Source organism: Papaver somniferum, chromosome 9 (assembly GCF_003573695.1).
Source record: "Papaver somniferum cultivar HN1 chromosome 9, ASM357369v1, whole genome shotgun sequence".
Classification (NCBI taxonomy): Eukaryota; Viridiplantae; Streptophyta; class Magnoliopsida; order Ranunculales; family Papaveraceae; genus Papaver; species Papaver somniferum.
The window spans coordinates 152418215-152433300 of NC_039366.1; the positions used below are offsets into that span (position 1 = coordinate 152418215).

At 39.0% G+C, this 15086-nt stretch overlaps 1 protein-coding gene across 1 annotated transcript; it reads left to right on the forward strand.

Annotated features, from left to right (window-relative positions):
- Positions 1-11907: 11907 nt before the first annotated feature.
- Positions 11908-13110, forward strand: LOC113312725. The gene has a single exon (XM_026561463.1). It carries the CDS (start codon positions 11908-11910, stop codon positions 13108-13110), a length of 1203 nt encoding a protein of 400 aa, XP_026417248.1.
- Positions 13111-15086: the final 1976 nt, after the last annotated feature.

Below are 15086 nucleotides of genomic sequence, written 5' to 3' on the forward strand. Positions count from 1 at the left end.
TAGTTCCCTCAGTATCCATACGTCTTCGACTTCTAGAGTCATGCACGTGAATAGCAAGTCCTTTGTATCGTATTCCAAACAGCAAAGGAATTAAGAATTTGTTTGGTAACCACTCTAATCAATCTTTTCTACAGGATATGGATGAGTCGTTGACAACAACTCTTCCATTTAATCTATAAACTCATTTGTCTGGTTAGATCAATCTAAATTTAACTACCGAAATAGTCAAGTATAGATTCACACTAAATCAAAATAGATCTCAAAGAGATACATTGAGAATGCCTATCTCACGCAACTAATCAATCGAATAAATTCGATTCTAGTTGGATCCCAGCCGATCAAGGTTTGTGAAAACAATTCACAAGATATGAAAACCAATAAGAAATCTTATTCGTCTTCAAATCTTCTTTAATCTTCAATAACCCGCACAACACCACTTGAATCTCTTGTGATCAATCACGCACAAAATGGAGTCTGTTAACAATGGATTATCAAATATGTCTTCAGATCTAACAATAGTTCAAAAGATCCCGTCGATACCTCGATCTAGTTTGATTGAATCTTATATAAGAACAGAAGATTCTCAAGAATAAACAAACTAGGTGCAATCAAAGTTTCAACAACCGTTAGTCCATCAAATCATTCGAAAACTAATAACATTGCAGTTATCTAGTTTCCCACCAACGGTACTCGTAGAGCTTCTTGATCCCACATAAGTCTTTAAATGGGCGGTCGTAAGAGATTTCACCTAATTAGGATACTTTCCTCTCTGAATAGACGGCTCCACCAGAAACAACAAGAAATGAAGTTTGCCTGGCTCCTACGATAGTTTCCTAGAAATGAAAACTTAGCTATTTATAGACCAAGGATGTTTGGACACCAAGGAATTTCCAAAACCAGAAATATTCTCAAGATTTGCAATATATGGCAAAATTCGGTTTTCCTAATTCCAATAAATGCTTGTCCAATACTTCCGAAATTTCTCAATAGAAAATCTCCAATTAGTAAATGCACATTACTAATTTTTATTTTTTAGAGCTACACATTAATTACTGGTAATTAATGTACATAAAACCAAAAACCTTAATTAAAAGATTCTTAATTTATTTCGGCACAGGATCACCTTGAGTGCTAAGGAATATCTTTGAACAATAAATGATATTAGTTACTGTTCGTGTTCAAAGTATGTTGACATCTTTTCACTGCAAATCCTTATTTCATATTTACATGGATTTGCATTCTTGGAAGGTTATACCACACTTCAAAACAAGTTTAAAATTGGTTCACTTGTATTCCAAGAATACAATGTGATTGATCAAATACCAAATCACATACATGGATTTAATCGGTTTTACCAATCACTAGGATCGGTTATACCAATTATGGAAATACTTGTGATCGGTCATACCAATCACTAGGATCGGTTACACCAGTTACAAGGATCGGTTCCATATACACATGGTATTACTTGTGATCGGTCACACCAGTTACCAAGACCGGTTACACCAATTACAAGGATCGATTATACATACTCATGATCGGTCACACCAATTACTAGGATCGGTCACACCAATTACAAGGATCGATCATACCATCACATGGTGATTACTTAGGATCGGTTACACCAATTAAAAAAATTAGTCATACTAAATCATAAGTCAGGCATTGTGATTAGTTATATCAAGATACTTAACATAAGTTAAGATCGGTTCTACCATCTCACACATATTGGTCATCCAAATATTTGCAATGAATAGCCGGACCAATAAGCCTCATGATTTCCCTTTCGATTCATAAAACAAGTTCATGAATGTACTTCCTTTAAACAAATGTAAAACATTGTTTCCTAGGATAAAATCTTCAGCATAACCCATTCACATAATCACAACAATATATACATGATTATGTCGATGTCATATCTACGAAGTTCAAAAGATAAGTGTTATACTTCGTAGTCTAATTCCCTAATACTATGATCATACTATTATGATCATGTCACATCACTAGAGTATTATACAATATGTACAGTATATACAGCTTCGCAGTTGTGTTTTCAATATAGCACGACTTGAAATATATGTAAGGAATGAAACAAGTTCAAGTCATTATTACTAACCTCAAGTGGAAGGATGATGTTGTCGTTGTAGTTCACTAATTCTTCACATTCTTTGGCTATTCTGAGTAATACTTGTATGTCTCAACATTCCTAGATTTTCTAGTATAACCTAAACGAAGTTGACTCTAGTATTTAATCAAGCGACTCTAGATGAGTTTTAATACTAAAATATGACAACCGAACTTGACATACCAACACTTGGTGAATTCAACCGAGCTATGCTCTAACAATCTCCCCCTTTTCCAATTTTAGTGACAAAACTCTTATTACATATGGATAAACAAATTTCAAAATAATTCATTTTACATACGCTTGATTCCAAGTTTCAACAACACAATAACCTGCATATATTCAATCAATAAATGTCGTTGTTGACATTTGAATAACAGAATATTTTACTCCCCCTAAAGGTAAGCTAGGTAAATATTCAATCCGAACATGTTTGTTATTCCCCTTCTGTAGTAATAATTACTAAACAACAATATGATATATTTCTCCCCCTTAGCGAATGCTTTACTTTTTCGTCTGATATACCGTTTAAGCACAATTGTCCTTTCCTTAGTGATTGAAAATCACTTTTTTACTCCATATATTTCTCCCCCTTCTCGTCACAAAATGACAAAGGTTCGAGCAAATAAAGGACAAACTGAAAGGATCTTACAAATCTAAAAGACTTGTAAACAACTTATAAAAGTTAAGCACGAAGGTTTCACATACCACTTTAGATAACTAATATTAAAACCGAAACTACAAGTAATTTAGTATTAATACGTTATCAAGGAAACAACCCTTATAGTTTAACAAATAGACTAAGAAACTTAATTCCCTTGTGAAACCGATTGTGTATGTACAATCACTTATTTCGATAAGACCAAAATAAAGATAAGAATTAATTTTTTTTCTCTCATCAGGTTCTAATTATTCAGACAATAACTTAGACCTTTCCCTTTAAACAAGACAAACACTAGGTTAGTTAACTAGTCTTTCTTGTCAAGGAATTCGATCAGACTTGAATAACCGAATCCTTCAATTTGATAAATAAGATCAGAATTAACTTAGTTTCTCTTATCCGGAATCAATTTGGACTAAACAAATGATTCCGTATTTTGTTAAGTCTAAATAATACATACAAACCAAAATAAATTGACTTGCACAATTATTTTCTTAACCGGAAGCAATTGAAACAAACATAAACATTATAGCATTGCAATTGCACTGAATTTCGTTAAGCAAAAACACTTGATACCCAACAATAAAGAAGATACCAAACAATAATCCAAATAAATTGACACAGTTTTTCTTAACTGAAAACAATTAAATCACACACACACACACACATCCATACATAATATAATGGAACATATCAATTGTACCGAGATTTTATAACGCAAAAGCAAAATATATGCAAGATAAACAGGCTTGAAAAGCGGGGGTATAACAACCACACCTAATAATTCGTTCGACAATCTGTATGGACTAAACTCCAATGTAATTCCGAGAGCACCAACTTAAGAGCGAGATTCAATCAAAAATTATATCAAGAAGTTTTTATCTCTTTCTCAATACAATCAACAAATCAAACAGATAGAAATATGTGAGCCTGATTGATATGAAAAATAACTTGGACGGTACCAAAGACCAATGCCAAGTGTCAGTCAAGTTATATCCAACAAACAAGGTCGGATATATCAACTGCTGAACTACGCACAACCTGTGATATTTCAATTATATAAAAAAATATAATGCGTAAAAGAAATAACACAGACACCAGAAATTTTGTTAACGAGGAAACCGCAAATGCAAAAAAACTCCGGGACCTAGTCCATATTTGAATACCACACTGTATTAAGCCGCTACAGACTCTAGCCTAATGGAATGTAGTTGAGCCCTAACCAAGTCTCATACCGATTAAGGTACCGTCGCATTCCTTGCGCCTCTAGAACCACGTCAGATTCTGCGCACTTGATTCCCTTAGTTGATCTCACCCACAACCAAGAGTTGCTACGACCCAAAGTCGAAGACTTATAAATAAATCTTTCTACCACATATATGTCTATTATTTATTCGGTTTTTGTTCCGTCTTTTGATAAATCAAGGTGAACATGAACCAACTAATAATCCGGTCTTATACTCCCGAAGAGCAGCCTCACAATAACCCAACTGATTAACATGAAAAGTTGTTGTGAAATCACAAGAGTCTAAGAAGAAGAACTGTTGTGATTACTTTTTATATCTTACCTATCGGAGATAAATCTCGAGTAAATCTTAGAGAAGATAAAACTCAATACGATAGAACAAGTAAGATCAGAATACGCAACTATAGAGAAAATAGTTGGATCTGGCTTCACGAATCCCAAATGAAGTCTTCAAGTTGTTAACCTATAATGGTTTTCGAAAAACCTAGGTTAAAGGAGAATTGACTCTAGTACGCAACTAGGACACAAAAAAGTGCCGGGATTAGGTTTTCCAGTTGCTAGAGTTCTCCCTTATATAGCCTTTCAGACCAAGGTTGCTTTCAACCAACGCTAATATATAGCTTGTGAAAAAGCATTCAATATTCACCGTTAGATGAAATCCTGATTTAATATTCAAGCTAAGTCTGCTTAAAAATGAAGCAATAAATCTCCACCGTTAGATGGTCTTAGCTTGTTACACACAAATGAAGTATACTTATATTTATATTTGGGTTACCATACCTAAACGTGTATATTGAGTTGGTTTAATAACAATTAACCGAAGTTAGCCATATGCACACTTTTGTCTTAACCATATTCATCTAACACCTCTAGATCAAATATGAAGATAAATCAATCATGAAAGATAATCAAATGAATCTAATTGTGTTTCAAATAAAGTTTTCCAATTGTTCACTATCTCATATAAATATATATGAACAAATCGGTTTGATTCGTAATCGTACAAAGTACTTATACAAGAATGAATTCATGAACATTAAACAACGGTTTGCAAAGATTGCATTCTCCATATCATAAGTTTTTTAGTTCATGAGTATGAGAATCATATATAATCAATTCTAGAACTTCACCATTGTGTTCGCAAACCATGTACGAACAGCAGCTCCGGACCTTGGCCTAGTCAAGCCGTTTACAAACCCGGTTTGCGAACAACCGTTCCGGACCCAACTCAGGTAAACACGTTCCCATAATAGGTACACAAACTAGAGTTCCGGAACTTCTCAGGTAAATCCGTTCGCATACTAGGTATGAAAACAAGAGTTCCAGACCTGAATCATCATAATACAGTTCACATACTAGGTATGCATACCACGTTGTATCCTGACATGGGTAATCGTTCTAAACTCCCATTTCAATCATTGAAACATCCTTGGAAGACGATAATGGTTTTCTCACACAAACCATTAGCTTCAAGTAATTTTCAAGTGATCGACTGATCAATACGAAACTTCCCAAGTTAACATAAAATGATTGTCTCACACAAATCATATAAGATGTTCAAGGTAATTTTCACATGATCGTCTTTTGACTTAACATTTAGTTTCCAACAAATAAATTGTTTCCAACTAAACTCGTCAAGAATATGATGAACATAGCTAAAGCAAAAAGCTTTCGACACATATTTTGAGAAATAGATAAGCGAGATAAACTCGACTCGAAATATCAAATGTGTATAATGTAGAAGTATATATAACTATACGACTTAGTCTCACTAGAAGATAGAATAAAATAGACTTCTGAGTGATATATAAGTTTTAGTCTCCACATACCTTTATTGATGAAGTTCCTCCTAGCTCCTCAGTAGATCTCCGTCTTCAATTGGTGAACGTTGTGAAGTCTAAAGCTCAACTACACATTCCATCCTAATCCAAGACATAGCTATAAGTAGACTAGAAATCAAGTATATAGTTTTGATCAACTAAACTTGACAAACAAGCTTGAGATAAGAACGCTTGCGAGTTCGACCGAGCAGTGTTCTAACATGGCTTTTCTTAAATGGGAAAACGATTAACTAAAAAATTCGTTACCTCAAATTCTGCAGCCTCTTCTCCCCAGAAAGATATATCATTAAGCGCAAGTTCAAATAAGAACTCTTCCCTAGTGTGTTGTCATCCTCTTGCAAGAACAAAAGAACAACAACAAAAGCAACCTTTACCATAGAAAGGTTGAATCGATTTTAACTAATGCGTGCCAATAACAACAGTTGAAAATCCGAAACACATATGTTATGCTAAACACAACTCATGTAAACACAAATTGATTCAACATATTGTGACTTTTCACATATGAGTTTTAGTCGGAACACCTTATGATCCTTTCATAAAGCCTATATGGGCTAGAACTTAATCCCGTTAAATCAAAAATCCACACAAACCATAAGGGTCACATCATATGAGATCGGATATTAAGGTTAATGAAAACCAAAATCAGACATTTCATAAACCGAATACACATAGCAAAAGTATAAGCATACATTCACAGGCTATGTAATCGGTAACTATCACAAGAAAAATTATAAAAAATAATAATTTTATTCATAAATAATGATAGTTTTATTCAACTAGGCCTTACACAAGTACTAATACATTGAGTAGCCTAATTTTAAATAAGAATTTAATCTTATTTTTTCTTTGCATACCTTTTCAGAGAGTTCCTTCAGAAGGTTCTCAGCTTATGTTAGATTCCTTTTACAGTAGTCTAACCCTCTTTTATATTACGCATAATCTTCTAGCCACCTATGATTAGCAATACGATGTTCATACCCATAGATTCCCATCTTGGCGGCATCAATATCATCTTTGAGTAAATCTCTTCTCCCAATGAGTTCCATTGTTCCTTCGAACAGACTCAGAGCAATGATTTTTGAGAGAGTTGTCTTGATATTAAAAGAACAATGTTCGGAACATAGTCCATATTTCCCTTTCGCAAAATATGTGGAGCTTGACTTGAGAATTCTCTCAATCTTTTCCACACAAAAATCACATACAACATCACTACATTCTATTTCCTTCACTAAGAAACAAATAGTATGTAGTACTTTCGAACGAGGTGCAAAACTACAAGAGTTAACTACATCCGAAATTTCTTCTGTTAAGTCCTCCTCACTCTCTACATAAGGAGAGAGCATTGTAAAATATCACAGGATTATTTTGTGGAAGCTTGATATCGTATGAATAAGAACAAGACCGCAATTAATTATATACATACCCTTTTCAAAAGGTTTAAGAAGGAAACCTTCAAATTTCGGAAGTAATATTATTATACAAATAAGGAAAGTCTTCTTTTGATTACATAAAAAATCAAAGATCATCTTATGCATGCAAACATATTTATTTTAATTTTTTTTTATAAGATTTGAGGAATCAGAGATTCCTGATTGACTTCCTTTTTCTTTTTCCACTTTGCGGCAGATTGTCGAAAGATACATGTGTATCAATATCACTGGATGTTTTTAAATCCTCTTCGAATATAATAGTTAGACATTCATAGTCATCTTTATCTAAGATTACAACATGATTGTTTTTCTTAGCATTTACTTTAGATGGCCCATTTTTGGCTTTCACTTCAGACTTGGGCATCCACTTGTAGGTGGACTTTGGATGAAGATATTTCATCCCTTACAATATTGCACTTTTCCAAGATGAAACATCAGATCTCATATTCATGTTGAGAAACAAATTACCCTTTTTATCATTGTTCCTTTTAGCACAGGAATCCGAATTATAAGAATAATTATTTGTCTCAAAATAGGACAACGGTGATCTGAGTTCTTGACAAAGGTAAATTTACTCAATTCTTTTGAAACAAAAGATCAAGCATCTTGCATCTTTCGAATTTTACAACTCCTTTGTATATGACCTTTATTTCCACAATAGTAACAGTGATTATTAAAATGAGTGTTGGTTTTAGGATTACCTTTGTGTTTATGGGGTGAAAACTGTTTCTACTGGTTTTGGTAAATTTGAGTGTGTGGATGAGAAACGAATCTAAACCCTAAACAAATGCACTGCACGGGAGTGCTTTTCATTCGAGAGATCAATCTATACAATTCTGGCCTAAACCAAGAAATGGCCGTTCCAGACTTGCTTCGGTCACAAAGTGAAGGAGATGGGGTTGATCTTAGGGAGGGAAGCGAAGAAGATGTTGAGATTATGAAGGTGTTGGTTGTTTGTGACTTGTATCAGAATGAGGAACTGGCTTTCACAATGAAAGCTACCATCTCTGGGTGTTTTCTGAATACTGATGACAACACTTGGTTTATCTGTCGTTTGGAAATAGGTGAAGGACCTATTTATACAAGTCATTGATCGAAACCCTCATCTCGTAGGAAGTGGAGGAGGTGAAGTGATGGAGTAGTGGGGTCGTGTATGGATAATGATTGTCACACGATCACATATTTTCCCACTTCCCTCATCACTGTTAACCGTCCACCTTTTCTGACACGTTCTCGTAATGGCGCATTGCACACTGCACGCTGTAAACCGCCAGACCAATACCCCATTAAGTATCCCCCAGTTTGTGACATGTTTGATGTCTCGAATGAGTGGGTCGAGTCGTGGGACCCGCCGCAGGGAATAACATGTGGTGCTATTAGGTTAAATAACTAAGTTATTTGAGGAGTTGATATTCGTGAAATATCGTGTATGCTCGATGCATGTAATGCATCTCTTTTAAGCAAGCAGCTCAAAACAATCGATATATATGAAGCATCATTGTTTTAAAGCTTGACTGAAAAAGTCGCAGATTAAGCGTCTTAAAACGGCAGCACGTCCAACCATCTTCGAGTGATCGTTTGGAGGCCGCATGGTGGGCCACCATCTGGTCGATCACTCTTTGTGGCAGAGTGGAGGACGGTAATCATTGAGGCGTTTCATTGATCGCCTAACTTTAAGTCTAAGCCGTCCGTCCAAGCTGGAAAAGTTGGACGAACTAGATGATTTACGGCTCATGTTTGCCGTTGATAGATTTTAGGGTTATAAAGAGGTGCGCAACATCCCCTTTGGCTTGATTGAGTTCAAACATGGGCGCTTGTTTTGGGGGGACCGACCAGTCATGCGTGGAGACGGCCCATTGTTGTGCATGTCTACACCTTTCGGTCCCATGAAGGTTCGATCTAGGCCACTCAATTTGACTGGCAAAGATGAGTGGCCGTGATCGATTTTCAACAGGAATCCATTGCCGCAAAGGATTAAAGGTCGCTCAACATGCCATCTTTGGACAAACGTTTCGAGGTGCCTGGCCGTAGTCTGCCTAGGCCGGCCGGTTACACGCACAAGTGGGCCCATAGTGATCACATCAACATCCTTGGGGATTCTTGAGTCTATATCTACACCCTCTGTTTAGGCTGGCGAAGATGGATGGACGTAATCGAACTATGACAGATGTGCATTGCCGCAAACCCTAATTAGGGTTTTGAAACAGTCATGCACACGTGACTTTGGCCAAACGATTTGGTGAGCTACGCTTCTCCTTCGGGAAGATCGATCGTGTGGGGCCCACGTTGGGCTGATGGTGAACATATGTGCACCTTCCTGATAGTCCTAGGTGTGATCTAAGCAATCCAAATACGCTGGATAAGTTGGATGGTTGTGATCGATTTAAGACACTAGTGGGATTTCCACGCCCCTTTAAAGCATCACGCCAGCCATGTTTTGAGCAAACGTTTCATTGCTCCATGGCTTTGCCGTGAGAAAATCGATCGGGTAGGGGAGAAGTGGGCTCGCCAACGTATGTGTTAGCGCTTCTCTGATCATTCGCGGGATGATCTAATCCGTCCAACCAGGCTGGAGAAATTGGACGTTCGTGATGGTTCTAAGACTGCCTTGAACAGTCTTGCTCATTCGAGGCTTTCCCAAAGCAACGCGGCCATCCTTCTTCGGACCGGCGTTTGACAGGCGTTGGGAGTGTAGTGTGGTGTTCGACCGGCTAGGGCATAAGCGGGCCCGCCGGTAGTCATCACAACAATTTCCTATTTTTTCTAGGGTTTGACCAGGCTTGTTAAATCGCGCGGCCAACTTGCGTGGCCGCGATCGTTTCTGAGACTGATATGGACAGTCCAAATTTTCCTTAAGGAAATTAAATACATTCGATCGAGCTGTTTCGCGTCGATTCGAAATTCTCTTTGTCAGAGAGTGATGCAGCCTGTACGGGTATTTCGTGCATATCTCAAAATTGGCACTTGGAGATTCATGTTACTCTGCTGAGAGTGAACACTCAGTCGTCATGTCATGCTAATGATGAGAGTTCGGCTAGGAACAACACAGGAAATACTAGGAAAATCATGCATTAATTAATAATGCTAAAGAATTCACAGAATGTTTGGGATTGATGTTGCATGCACCATTCTAGGTGAATTTTGTGTATTTATTGAATTGCTTCGAATAAAGGGAAGAGGTTTTCTGCGCTCATCACTTATCAAACGGCTTTACCCTTTGCAGGATGTCATCGCATTAAATACTGGTTTTACAATTTTAGCCCTGAACTAAAATCCACCATCAACATTAAGTCCCCTGCCTAACACATAATGGTTGCACTTTTTTGGGGTAGGCATTAGATGGTGACATATACAACGTAAGAAGACAAGATAGAGTAAGTTTACCTGGAACTCTGACCGGCCGTGCTAATCATCCATGTGGGTCCGCCGGGTGTGACCATGACTTTAATGGGTCCGGCTTCCTCCTTTGGGCGTTTGAGCTAGGAAAGGAATCCTCTTTCTACTGGGATTCTCCCATTACTCATGTATAAAAGGGGACCGACCCCTTTTCTTCTTTCTTATATATTTTTTCGCTCGACCAGCCTCTTCCGTTCGCAACTTTTGCTGTCGCTGTTGCCGAGCATTGCTGACGCTGCCACCACCGCTGACGCCACCGGAACTCGCTGCCGTTGCCGTCGTTCGTCCGCCAACAAGGTAGGTGCTTCATCGTTTTCTCATTGTTTTTTGTTTTTTGTTTTTTTTTTTTTGTGGCACAAACCCTAATTCTTAGGTAAACCTCTTTGCTTTAGAGAAAATTATAGCGTTGTAGATGAAACTTCTTTGCCAGACATATCATGATTAATTCCACTAACGAAGTTGATAGCAAAACCATAGATATTGCTAGGATTTCTTAGTAGAACAAGCCATGAATCCTACATGAATATACTGTTTTTTGCTCCTTTTGCATTATTGCATGCAAAACCTAGCCTTAGGTTATAATCTGATAAAACCCTGGCTTAGGCTTCGTAGGAATAACTCCCACGGACAACCTTGTTTACCCATCCACCCATAGAAAACCGTGTCGTGATTATTTTCCCCTTGCATAGCTTGCATGCGACCCTGAACGTATGTGGGTCACACCGTGTGCACGCTCTGCTCGAACGTGGGCCCCGCTGCGTGCATGCTCGTTCCACGGCCAAAGGAGTATTCGAGCATGATAATTATACTTCACTGGCCGCGGGCGCCTACTCCACGATGTTTTTTTTGTTTTTACTTCTTCATATATACCATTAACACCCATATTGCATGACTTCTCCCTTAGCACGAAGTAGTGACTCCGTTAAGATGTCACCTGGGGATAATGCTGCTGCTAAAACGGGAGGTGTCAGCAACTCCAAAGACATGCCGAATATAGATGATGATTTGTTTACTGCGCCTTTTCCAAACGTTAGAACTCATTCAGGCCACAAGTGGACCCTGCTCACTGGCTCGGAAAATGAAGAGGTTACTCCGTCCGCTTCTCCAGCATACGTGATGAGATTCTGTCTTCGGAGGAACGAATATCCACCTTCGCCTATTGATTCAAGGTTTGTCACACTTCACTGAGCTCTTATGAAGGATGGATGAGGCGCCTGTTGGGCAATGAGCGTATCAAACATAATTTGACCAAAGCGTGGATCATCGAGGATGTTATGGCATATGCAACTCTTGACATTAAGAAAGACGCTGCTGGTTTGATTACTTTCATTTCTCGATGGCGCCCCTCGACACACACGGCCGTATGTAGATGGGGAGAGATGACCATCACCTTGGAAAGAGTGGTCGTGTTGATGAATCTTCCTATTGCTGGAAGTTTCCATTATAAGCTATCTGCTGCAGAAAGCGTCATCCTCGATGCTATACTTCAGAAGGCTGGAGAGTATGAACAACAGAAAAAGGATGCGAAATTTTTTTATACTTGGTGGGTGTCTGAGTGGTCTCCCGCAAAACCAAAGCCGGGACAAGCACTGGATGATGAACTCAGCGTAGTTGTGTTTCTGTCTTTGTGGCTGTCTAGGGACATCTTTGATGACGGTTCTGGGAAGAAGACTATAAGAGAGGATCTCTTCATGTTTTCTATAAAGTTGGCGAAAGGTGTGGTCCTCCCTTTGGGCGCCTTATTCCTTGGATCACTGTATTCTCTTCTGGATGCTTTGGCGGTAGACATGCATGCTTCCAACGGGTATAAGAAAGTGGAATCGCATATTCATGTTGCTTTTCTTCAGGCGTTCCTGTGGGAACATTTCAAAGGTTACGCCCCTGTCCCTGCGACTTCGTCTTCCGGTTTTTATGGCGGTTCAAGGATACTCCGTTGGCAGAACAGACGTCCAAAACCCAGGTCGAGACTTGTGGATTTTATCGATAACGTGTACGCCATATATTTCCGTCCGTGGGGACCGGTCTATTCTTTCGTGGTTCAACCGGAAACTTTCAATACTTCCCCTGACATTGTGTTGCACACTGAGGGAAAAACCATGAATCCTGGAGAAATCATTTTCCCGCGAAGTTGTATGCCAGGATATATTTCATCTTTCTTTGATGAACTCCTTACTGTAGTTCCTTATAATATTGACAAGGCCGCTCGCCAGATGGGATTTGACCACGGCATTCCATTCCGTCATCCTCCAATTCCTTCAAAGGATCTCGTTCCATCTGTTCTCAATGTTGACATCTTCACACCAGAGCAGAGCCTTCCATTCTTGCCTCTTGGAAGAAGGCCAACTGCGACTGGTGGGTATAAGCGTTTTTGGAAAGGAAAGTTGTTAGCTTTTCAAAAGTTCTCGTAAGAAGTTGCGACAGTTCCTCGCGGTGAGCCATTTCCAAAATTTTGAAGCATCACGAACGATTGAAGCCGCTTCCGGGTAAACGAACGAGGGCTAACACTACTGATGACTGCAGTCCTCACGATGCAGGAGCGAGGTTTAAGAAGCAGGCGTGTGGTCCCATGGTCTTCAATTCCTCTCATATGCAGGTACTTTGAACTTCTTCCTTTCGATCATCCCATTTTATTCATCTTGAGCAATCTCCACCAAAAGTGATTCTTTATTCGAGGGGTTACCGAAAGAGAACGCTTTCACAAGGTTGGCACGTAGTCATAATGAGAAATCCGGCGACAATGATCCTCTTGAAGGTGATGACAAGGATGATGCAAGCTCGGTTGACGAAGGAAGCGTCTTCCAGAGTGGCAAGGAGTCTGATCGTTTCAGTGAGCTTGTGGATGAAAGTGTGGCAGAAATCAACCTTCAGGGTGAAGCGAACGACACGGGTAATGTCAGAGGTGCTACATCCATGATTTCAGAGGTGCTTTGCTCTGAAGAATCTTCTGCAGCTGACAAAGAGTTGGTGATGCATCCTGTCCCTGGAGCTGTCTTCGATCATCCTTCCGATACTCCTTACACAAATCATGTGCTGGTTGGAGGATTCAGCGTTCCAGCTAAGTATGAGGAGTTATACACCAAAATATGGAGAAGACATGGTCATATTTCCACTTCCAGAAAACTCAAGAGTCGCTTCGCATTGGCCAAACGTGTTGAAGAAGCTTTATCCACTATCTACGGCATGAGCGTCGTGACTGGGCGCACGGTTTCTGAAGAGATAATTTCAAACTGGGAGTTCCACCGGGACGTGTTTATGCAGTACGAGTTCAGCGCTTCTTGGTTCTACAAAGGGTTCTCTGAAATCCAGAAGCTTCAAAGCGCAATGGACAACATTCCTTCCATGGAATGAATTGCTCGACAGGAGGAAGAGATCGAGAGGTTGTCCAAAGAGTTGAAGCTGAAGCAGGCCGCCCTCCAGAACATGAAAGCTGCTCTTTCCTAGAAGAACGAGTTTTTGTTGAAAAACTTCCCTTGAATGCTCTAGGTTGCTTATTTATGCTTCTTTTAGGTTTTGAACTAATAGGTGGTTGAATTTTGAATGGTTTATTTTGAGATAGTTTTGTGAATGGTTTTTCCGAAAGAGAATTGTTTTTTTAGATGGAATTTGCATTCTGATTATAAATGATGTGACCATTCTAACGATATCGTACATGACATATGAAGTTGCAAATATCGTGTGAAAAGGGACACATCTAAGGGGGAAACAAAACATGATGTTTACGGTGATTTGCATCATTTGATCTCTTTTTCAGTGCGGGACGTTAAGTCCCCAGTAGGCTCTAGAACTATCTTTCTCGTAAATTTGTTTAATAGAACTTACTTGTTATTCGGAATTCCATCTGCATGAAATTGGATCTTCCTGAGTATTCACTTCGAGAAATTACACGCGCTAATCTTTAGAGAGAGGAGGCAAATCTGCTGAATTAAGCTTCTTCTGGATAATGCGATTCAGGGTGTTGCATTCACTGGTAGGGTGGTGAAGAAACCGGTGATAATGACAATATCTTGGATCTATCATCTCTTGATCAGTCGGTTGTCGCCACACATGAGGCAGTTGGACTTCTCCGTCTCGCACCCATACTTCCAACAATTCTAAGACTTTCTTCATCGAGAATGAGAAATGTGGGTATCTTGAGCCGGGCTTTTCTTGCGCCAAAGGATGTTGTCGTGATATCTCATGTTGACCTTGATATGAAGCAGTTTTCGGAGATGGAGTTGGAGCGTAGGCATGTGTCAACATATATGCGGTCCGCTTGGTTTGGCGTCTTTGCTGGGATGCAGCTGCTCTCGAGGGCCTCGTATCAGCGATAGTATCACCATTGGGCGGCTGAGTCGAGTATTCCCATCCCCTGTATTCATGTGACTCTTGGTTGATTTCTCCTTCT

Excerpts from the sequence above, each read along its gene's own strand:
- LOC113312725 (XM_026561463.1), top strand. The coding sequence starts at position 11,908 with ATGAGGCGCCTGTTGGGCAATGAGCGTATCAAACATAATTTGACCAAA.